Here is a 10,941-nt window from a genome sequence, read left to right on the forward strand (position 1 = left end):
AATGAAGCTTCTCGTCCTCTTCACTCTGGTTCTCTTGGCTTCTGGGGGAGACGCCGGTAACGTCAAAGACTTCTTCCATAACGTTGGACAAAAACTGGGAGACTTCTTCAAAAATGCTGGAAACACCATTCTGCATGAGCTGGACAAACATGGCGGCGAGCTGCTCGATGCTGGGGTACAAGCTGGGAAGATGTTACTCTCTCAAGGAATTCAAGGTACGTTATAGGTTTTCAAGGCAATCAAGTCGTACAGGGGCAGTCATGGTACATTGTTATTTTAGGCGCCAAAGCCTAACTTCACTTCCAGGGTACGTTGTACCACGCAGCCTATAAAAAATTATTTCGCACATCCTTTTAATTTTTAGAAGGGAAACATACCTTTAGTTGAAAGGTATTTGCAAGTAATAGTCATAGTTTTATGACTTAGAAAATAGTTACGGTGTATTTGAGGTGTGTGAACAATGTGACATATCGCCGATCTGTTCTGATCCGCCATTGAAATTTAATACTACACGACGTTGTTCGAGTGTTCCTAGTTATTATTCCAAAACCTCTTTCACATACACCTTTCATTCTTATGAGGGGAATATACTATTATGTGAAATGTGTTTTTAAGTAATAGTGATCGTTGCATCATCTACGAAAAACATGTTAGGGTGTATTTGAGGTGTGTGAAAAATGTGACATATCGCTGATTTGATCTGACCAGCCTTTGAAATACTGCAAGACGTTGTTCGAGTGTTTCTTTCACACACACCTTTAATTTTTATGAAGGGACTATACCATCAGGTGAAAGGTGTTTGCAAGTAATAGTGACAGTGATAGATTTTAGAAAAATTGTTAAGGCGTATGTGATGTGTGTGAAAAATATGCCGATCTGATCTGATCCGCCATTGATGCTGGTGATGCTTGAGGGTTATAGTTCTGTAACTTCTTTCTTTGTTGTTGATCTTAATATTTCTTGTTGATCTTATCATTTGTCAAAACTGGAAAGGTGTTTATAACGCTTTGTGATAATTTTACACTTTCTATTTTTGAAGGATGTTTGACTGTCAGTTAACATTTTGTTAACGTCCATGTCTTTCCTCGCGTGCAATAAGATATCTGAATTAATTATTGGTGTGAACAAAAATGACTCAAAGAATTTTTTTTAAAAGGACAGCTGATGTTAACACATTAGTTCTAGCGATACTTTTGCGTTCTTAAACATGTGTTGGGAGGGATGGCCGCGGTGTATCATTTATTCATTCATTCATTCACACATGTACTTCTTTTTTCTTTTTCTTTCTTTCATTCATTCACTTATAATTCTTGCTCGCAATTCTTACTATAATTCATTCATTCATTGTAAAATTCCGACTGATACAATGAATAGGCTGCAGTTCTGTTAAACACAGCTGAAGTTGCGCTAGGAACAAGCCAAGTCACTGTGTGTGTTGGAGCATGACTAGGCACACGTTAATTAGTACAAATGATAAAGAAAGCAAGGGAGTGACCTATCCCTGTTGTAGATTATTAAAGATTGTATGTTTCCACGGTAGCCAAAGTTTACCAAAAAATTGGGGGTATGCACTGTAGGTAATTCTATTCCGGGACATCGAGGCTCGTTGTGGGTATTGCACGCACTTCCAGGCTTTCAGGGCAATCGCGGGTCATCTTAATTTGGTTTTCCCATACCTCAAGGTGTTGCAGTTCTTGTTATTTGTCTGAAACTGTGACCTTGAATATATTTTGTTCTGGAAAGCATCAATACACATTTCGTGCAGACAAAATTACCTGTTTTCAACTTTCTGAAGTATAATATATCTTTTGCAAACGTAGGAGCCAACTTATGCTTTTGAATCACATTTGAAGTGAGCCTATATAGGCTAGTGTTCTGTATTTTGCAGCTCTGGCGATGAACACAGCCAACGCCCTTGCGAAACCAGCTAAAAGATCGGATATGATCAGGTAAGGATACCAAACGCTTCAACATAACATATTTTACAGTCAGTCTGACTTTGAGATTCATAAGAATTTAAGGGCTGCGAAACAAAGATTCGGGCAACTGTATGAAGTTTGTCTTGCGACACAAAACATACCAAATTTCTTAATACGACATATGATGATCCTAGAATATGCATATAACAAGACCTGAAAGTTGATGCTGGGATGTTTGCTCCGAAAATACTGCGCTTTGCCTTCCACGTGTTTACCTCGAAACGATCGATCCTTGTTAGAATTGTCCACATCATCCTATACTTGTCGTCAGAGGTCACTAGGTTCGCTAGTGTTCTATGATGAGTAGACAGATGCTCCCGATGTCAACCACTTGATTGTTTGACGCAGAATCCATTAAGTACAGACGGTCATAGTCATATAAAAATTTCCGAAGACACATGCATTAACTGCTTATCGCCTGAGGACACAAAAGGGGCAGGATATGTGATTTCTGTGCCACGGTTCTCAACGACGTATTGAACGCTGAAACAACCCCCTCTTTCACTAAAATGTGGATATAAATCACGTCACATATTTCACATGTCATGTGTATAGGCAGACACGAGTCAAAATCTGTTTCCACGTGCACAAGAATAAACTGCGAAATCTCCTTGTACAATTCCGAATACACGATACCCATGTATTTAGGAGTGAGTGAGTGAGTTTACTTTTAAGCCGCTTTTAGCAATATTCCTGCAATATCACGGCAGGGTACACCAGAAAATGGGCTTCACACATAGTACCCATGTTGGGAATCGAACTCGAGTCTTCGGCGTGACGAACGAACGCTTTAACCACTAGGCTACCCCGCCGCTCCCCATGTATTTAGGAATTTCTAAGAAATAGTAATGATGTTTGCTATAAAGAGGGACATCTGGGTATACTGGTGGTTATACCGTTCGCTCGTCACGTCGCAGAGCCGGGTTCCATTCCCTACATGGTTACAATGTGTGCTAAGTTGTTTTTGGTGTTCCCCATCGAAATGTTGCTGGAAAGTGGTAAAGTGGCGTAAAACCATTGTTAACTCACTCACTTGTTATAAGGAGATCGTACCCCGTATCATCGGTCACAAACACATGCATTGGCAAATCAAAGTTTCACCTGAAAACAAATAGGGATCATCAACGGACGTCTTTCTGTGTACCTACGTTATGAAGAGTGGATGGGTATGGTTTTATCTGATAGCAATATTTCTGAGATCACAGCTGAATAAACCATCATCTATTGTTCCTTTGCGCTTTGAAGCCTAGTTATGGGCGTAATGAACGGACACTTTAAGTACGAGGCAGCACAATGCCATACCAACGTTTACAACTAAGTTTTATATGAGGATGTAATATTAACTAGTTATCTTTTTTCTCGACAGTCAGTGGTTCGCCAGTCTGGAAAAGGATGTGCATGGTGTCATCAACAAAGGTCACGAGGAACTTAAGGCTGTCATGGCGTGGTTCCGGCAAAGTCTCAGCGAAGTTATCAATATGGCTGCCAATCTTGAAATGACACCAGAAGAAATTGTTAAGAAGATTGATGCTCTTGTCGGTGAGCTATGTAACGTCCAACAAAACCTGTGAAAATCCGGGTTAGCATTGGACTTCAGAAACCCATGCTTGTCCTAATATAATTTCAATAGAAACAGTTTCTCATGTTATAATATTACTACGAGACTTTAAAATAATAATGTTTAAACATACAAATAGTTTCTTATGTTATTTTATTACTGCCATATTGTATAACATTTTATCACAAACATAACTTAAGTATGCAGAAGATCATGGTTGTGTAAATCTCTGATGGCCTACTTACCGTTTCATTTGTAGTTGTAAGTAGTCTGTAGCGACGCACTACACATTACTCATTACTTTCACTCATTTCCTATGTTTTTCTTTACAACGCCCATGTTGTTTAGTTTCCCGGAATAAGTCGAACATCTGTATCAGTGTGTGATTTCCTTGCACAAGAAGCCTCAAAATTGTAACACTAAATACATGTCAGTGCGGCATAACGCACAACTCACTCGTATTACTTCAGGGGTGCACAACAGCATGGTGGACTCTTTCCTCACCACTGTGATATCTGGAATCGAGAGCGTCATCAGGTCGGCTCTCAAGCTTCACAAGAGGAACGGTTTCACTGACTTCTTCTCCCACGTTGGCAGCTCCATCGCATCAGCCTTCTCCCCCATGGTGGATGGTGTCAAACAGGTACGAATTACCTATCGAACATTACATCTTCATTCATTCATATGTTTGATGTTTGCGAGTGATTCAAGTTCAATCCTAATTTCCGAATGCTCTATCAATGTTATATGATGATTTTTAAAACGCTATTATTTGTCGAGAACGCAATGCGTGTGTCCAGACCCAATGACGACTTTCTAAACTTCATCTCGAAATTCTGTTCTGCTAGTTTTATAAATTCATATCGTTACAAGATTATAAACGCTTTCGAAAACATGTTGAATATTACAACAGTATTGTGCTTTCCAGCTACAGAATGAGCACGTTTAAGGAAGAAACATGTGTAACACCATGTTAAATGGTGGTTTAAATGAATGAATTGGCATTGTCTGCCACATTGAAACACAGATACCATTGTTTAGGGGCTTCATTTGGAAATACCTCGATGGTAGCCGTGACATTGTGAGACGTTTGTGTTACGTTTATCACAACTTAATAACAACATTAATCTCGAAATTGGCAATCAGAAAGACGTGAAAACAGCTCCTTGACAAAGTCCCACAATAGATGTAAATGTTGACAAGCTGTTACAGAATTCTGACATGTCTGGTGGGGTTACACACACACTCACCTATGCTATTAATGTGTTCAAGATGGCGGCGTCAGCCGGAAATGCCATAAAGACAAGTGCAGTTGGTTTCGCTGCGGCAGCCAAGGACTCCATGAACCAACTGGGCGAGAAGCTCAAGGAACACCTGCACACACTCGGCCAGCACGCGGGGAAGCTCGTAGAACACGGGAAGAACGCGCTGAGTGCCATGAAGGATGCAGCTGGTGATATCATGAGTATGATCAAAAGATGGAATCATTTACATATATTTATCTTTTTCAGTCACAGAACAGCACACATTGATGAAAGTTCGCCCCTGTTTCCCTAATAAAGGAAGACTTAATGATATTTAGAAATTATTTCTGTGAGGTTGCCCTTACCCCGAGTAGTGTGGACATTGGGGAATCTTGCCTACTATGAATTTAGTATAGGTGAGGAAAAATACTTCATAATTGATTTAATTAGTGGAATTGGCTAATACGTTGACTCTTTTTGTCTCTTCTGATTATACCCGTTGATTTCGGACCCATCAAGAAATGTCTAAAGACCATGATGATGATGATGATGATGATGATGATGATGATTTGAAACACATAAAGTTGTGATGATGATTGTTAAGCTATTACACGATTCATAAGTTAGGTTTATTTTATTTGTTTGAACACAGGGTATTGCTCTCAGTGATACAAGTGACTTTAATCAGTGTTTGACTTTCCCTCTTCAGAGCAGACACTCAGCAACATGCAGGATCCTCTTACAGGGATTAAACAGACCTTGACCAGCGCTGGGGGCACTATTGTCCAACAGGTGGTCAACGCCATGAGTGGAGGAGACCATGCTCTGGTCGATAAGGATACCGTCCCTACTAACCAGTAGATGCACTTGTACCCTGTTTCATCACTTGCATGATCACCAGCTTCATCCTTTTCTAATAAAACTTTAATGGTCAGAATCATTTTGTGTTTTCTAACATGGAGTCAGGTTGGAGCTGCAATACATTTTGCAGATGTGCTTTGAACGAACCCTGTGGTTATGAGTTTGAACCCCAGGTAAATCCCTTAGCCCGGTTCTGCGTAATCATGATCACCTAATCAAAAATATTTTGCTACCACACTCTGCATCAAGCATGCAACATGACAGAAAACTATGAACAGTCAACTGCACAATCCAGTGATTTACACCGTGAGCATCGATCCTCGAAATTGTGACACAAGGACATGCAGTCGGCTAAGTCACAGAACCTGATGATCAGATCCTTGTGGTCAACACCTTGTCCTCTGTGCATCTATAATCTTTCCCGGATTCCCACTGGTTCTGTATCGTTACAGGATCTGTAGACTAGAGGCATTCTTCGTCGTTACGGTATGATGTGTTCATCATCATGAAACCTTCCGGTTTGAATGAGTTATCCTCCCTCTGTCCAAAGCAGAGGTTCCATGGTTTCACTATTCTAAATGAAGGACCGGTCCGTTCGGCATATTGCATGAATGGTCATTTGTGTGTCTCGTTGGGCTAGCGTAGACTAGTACACCAAGCCAAGCACGCATGCAGCCACGTCAACAGTATGGGGCAAGTAATCTGTTACTAGTAATCTAATCTATAAAGTCCACTTTCTTCCCACTCACTAATCAGTGGTTATTTGAAACCGCTTTACTCGAAATCACTAAGTGTCCGTTAAAGCAAACTTATAGATAATGTTACGGTTAAAAATTGCCGTGACAAAAGATGTAAGAAATCCCCACAGAACCGGCAAAATATATAACACTTAGAAGTTTGAAATGTTCACTAATTCTTTATATTGAGTCAAACAAAGGCAAAACTATACAGATTCACAAGAGAGGTTTCATGTAGAATACTACTGAGTCAATTCTAAAGTAATGTAATCCTAAAGTCTTGGTGCGGGGGTGAGAAGCAGTTATGCAGAATGTAACACAGCGAGCTGTCAGGCAGCGGTTATGAAGATCAAGCGTTGACGTAGAGGCAGATATATGCACCAGTAGTCTGTGTGTATTTCCCTGTCGACAATACAACCGACCACATATACATATATGCATACATATATATTGCGACGTCATACATTTCCGATCGTCATATGTTTTCTATCGGCCATTACGATTCCCACTTATACCGTGATAATGCTGGAAAATCCATGAGCAGCAACCTGCATGTCAACAACACGACCCCCGCTATTGGTTGGACATAAGTATACCGTGAATCAAAGTCTCATGCGTCAACAAGAGTTAAAAATCAACGAAAGATTAATTTTAACTCGGGAATCATTAAAGCAATATCTGCCTCATAATCAAACGCATACAAAACCTAACTCCAAAGATTAATGTTTCGCCTGCCTGCTGTACATACTACCTTACAAGGTCACGTTACTATTCACATGACTACGCTGGTCGATTTATTTTTATGGTACGCCAAAATCGCGAAATAGATTACGCAAAATCGGCAATGAATTGCAAAATTCATTTCCAAACAGACACTGGTGCCGTTGATATTATTTTGTCTGAAAAGGCTATCAACGCAAAAAAGACCAGTTACCGACAGTAATACTGAGGCTCTAGATAGTGATAATAAGGCTGTACAGTAGATGGACGGAGAATGCTAGGGCATTCCGTCACATATGGTACTCACCACAATAAATGACATGGGAAATTTACTTCCGCAGGTGTTTTGTTCCCGGCTACACTTAAAACTGTTTTAAAGAAATTTAGAAAGGCAAATTCTTTATTATCTCTGAAATTTGAAATGTTTGACAGTACTATCAGAACATTGCTAAAAATATTCAGTCAACGAAAAGATCGAAAACATATGACATCAAGTACGGCGAAACTTTGAGATTGCTTCGACAGCAGTGGCGGATTATCAATAAAAAATGAGTGATGTGCATGGGAATATCACAGTTTATGAAATAAACTTAATCTTGTCTGAAGGTAGGCCGTACGATATTAAATGATTGTATATAATTTTCGTTCACGAAACATTTTATCATTGTCCGATCGAAAACCCATTTTTGATTTTTGAGATTTGAGAAGAAGAACTGCTCAAAATATCGATACGCTACAACTGCAATCTAACGTTGGGCATAAATTCTTAATTTATTCTCTAGAGACGGGGTGACGAACCAGTTGCAGAAGAATTTTGTTTTGAAAACCAACGCATGTGTATGTTGTAAATGTTAATCTACAGATACGACAATGTCATGCTTACCCCTCCTCATCCAATTCCTTTGTTTCTTGAAGGCTCCCCGCCATGCTCCAGAACGTGGAGTCCTCCCTCCACAAAGTTGTGGACACACTGACGGGTGAGATGAGGAACGTGTTCGGCTTCCTGGTCAAAGGTCTGCAGGGGGTCATGGACAAGCTGGCACAGCTGGAGGTCACCCCTGAGGAGGTCATCAGTGAAGTCGACAAGCTTGTCAGTGAGTTGATGATTGTCACCAAACAAAGCTAACTAGAAATCTGTACGACATAGCTTCTGGAAACTGTATTTTGTTAAGAGTGAATGTGATTCGCTGTTTTATGTATATAGAGGTCATTCATTATCAAATTGACAATTATCTCTGGAATGTTTAAATATCAAAATCCACTGAAAATATTGTAAAATATATAGGGTGAAGAATATAAAGAAATGAACACCAAATGGGTCTGTCGCAATTTTAGTATTTCACCAAACAACCACAGAGGCCCGTTATACGATTCCATTTGTATGAAAAATCATGACGTAATACCAGATGTAATGATATTGTGATCATCGATTAGCATTCATCATAAACACATATTCCATTAGTGACTGATAGAAAATGTGATTGGTATTTTTTTCTTGGCAAGTATATTTTTTCAGTTATGTTCTCACATTACAGCCCATGTTACAAGAAGAACGTCATTGTATGACTTTATCATTAGGGACTCTGCCTTTCTTCTAATTTGTCATTAAGAGGTGTATATTACCATCAGTGTCTTCCCTGCCCTAATCGCCGCCCTCAAATTCTATTGCTTTTGAATTTGCACTGGCACAGTGAATCATTTGTATTCATTTTGTAACAGGAATAACTTCAGAATATGTCTATTAATTCAAGCACGTCTCCTTGTTGAAATATATGGTTGCACCGTTCATTTACAGTGATGATCACTTTATATGGGAATTCCAGATGTTTTCATATGTTTTTTTTTATTTTGTCATACAATTCATTATGAAGTACCGAACCACTGGCAACATTAGCGAGACCACACTGCATCATCTGTTCTTTTAACTAAGATGGCTGCCGCAGCGGGAGGTGCCATCAAGTGCGGACCTACTAACTTCCTCAAAAGACCAAAGACCCCGTCCCCTATTTGGGACAAACCTCCAGCCCCACATAGAAAACATCGGCACCCAAGGTGGCACCCTCGTCATGCACGGGTCTAACGCCTTGTAGGTTAGCGATATCCTTCGTAGGTACGTATCCAGTCAGCATTCTACATATGGTGTTGTCATTGTGTTGTAAATATTCACATAGCAGTTGTGCAAGACTGCAACGCCGTCGGTTCAAAATGTTGTCCTATGCTTCAAATTCTCAATAACACCCGGAAATTGGCCAACACCTGATGTTTATCTACTAAATATTGTACCTTTTTGATTTAACTACATGTAGTTGAGTCTTTGAAGGGCATTTAGAAGTGAAATGCATAAGAATGAAGATTATATGGATATCAACTTCTTTATATGAGAACACAACGTTTCGGAGTTAATGCTTACTCCTTCATCAGGTGATTGAGAATGGGGTACAGAGCTATATTTATATGTACAGGTAAAGCAATAACAAAGTAACAAGTGGAATGACTTAACGACATGTAGTTGGTTGCCTTTCGTCATGTGTTAGCTGTACAAAATGATGTATTGAGGAGGGAATCCAAGACTCGCCCTGATTACTGTTTCGTTGATTGTCCAGGAATTTCAAGATCATCATCAAAGAAGTAAAGGTTTCGGCAAAGGGAACGGGGCTTCTAGAACTAAATCATGGCGTGATATATACGCGTAGCTATTCAACGTGGAGATAACGTTAACGGGCTCTGTAGCTGAATTTGTTTCTAGTAACTTATGCTACTCCTAAAAATCTAATGAAATGGATTGGCCTGTCAGACCATCCGCGGATGCTCAATGTTTCATTATATCATGCATGCTGCTTGGACATTGTTGAGGGTGAAGAGGCGGAGACTGACGATTTAACATGCGCTTCTGTTGCCTACTCGGACAAACCAAGAGTTGTTAAGATAAATATCACTCACTTGCATGATCACCAGCTTCATCATTTCATGTTAAACCTACCATGGGCAAACTCATTTTGTGTCTTATTATAACAAGTTGACAGAAGTGACATATTTTCACCAACCCTCCTACTTCCCGAGAATATGCCGTGTGTGGCGTTAATTTACAAACCAGAAACATGACACAGCTAACGCAGTCAACTGTAGTGGAAGCTGTCAAAACCGACATATGTCCAATCCGGCAAGTTGTCAAAACCGGCACAAAATCTCAGTCCCATAGGTGGATTGTACATTTACCATCAGCTCTACAATTCGGCACATTGTCCTAACCGGATAATTTCTTCAGTCCCAATGAGTGCCGGTTTAGACAGCTTCCACTGTATATCAGTACAATCAATGTGTGTGGTCGCGGAGAGATCGTTTTTGTTTTTCTCTCTTTCATAGCAGACAATCAGCAACATGGAGGGTCCTCTGACGGAGATGGAACAGACCTTGATGAGCGTTTGCGACTCTCTTGGCCACCAGCTGGTCAACGCCATCACGACGTTTGCGATAAGGACACCATCCCCACTTATCAGTAGATACACTTGCCCTCTGTTTCATCGCTTGCATTGTCACCAGCTTCATCCTTTCCTAATAAAACTACAATGGTCACAATGGTTTTGTGTTGTTTTGCAATATGGAATAAGCAAATTGAGAGAGGTAAGGATATCGATTTTTCCTCAATCCAGGGGAACCGGTTTCGATAACTAAATTTATCCTCATTATGTTTCAACGTCCATTATCGATTTAACAGTGACATGTACCTGTATGTTGTTTTCTATTACACACGATATCCGGAAATATGATCACGAAGCTTTTCTCAATTCAGTCTGACTATCAAGTATTTGATATCGTGAGCATCAATATTTCGACAAATGTAA

The 10,941-nt window shown here is 39.9% G+C and overlaps 1 protein-coding gene across 1 annotated transcript; it reads left to right on the forward strand.

The window, feature by feature from the left end:
- On the forward strand, positions 1-8,225 carry LOC137280792 (uncharacterized). The gene is made up of 7 exons (XM_067811999.1): positions 1-215; positions 1,889-1,949; positions 3,346-3,518; positions 4,008-4,180; positions 4,810-5,002; positions 5,491-5,638; positions 8,015-8,225. Exons 1-7 carry the CDS (start codon positions 2-4, stop codon positions 8,223-8,225), a joined length of 1,173 nt encoding a protein of 390 aa, XP_067668100.1. The 5' UTR covers position 1.
- Positions 8,226-10,941: the final 2,716 nt, after the last annotated feature.

Source organism: Haliotis asinina, chromosome 4, assembly GCF_037392515.1.
Source record: "Haliotis asinina isolate JCU_RB_2024 chromosome 4, JCU_Hal_asi_v2, whole genome shotgun sequence".
NCBI classification, from domain to species: Eukaryota; Metazoa; Mollusca; class Gastropoda; order Lepetellida; family Haliotidae; genus Haliotis; species Haliotis asinina.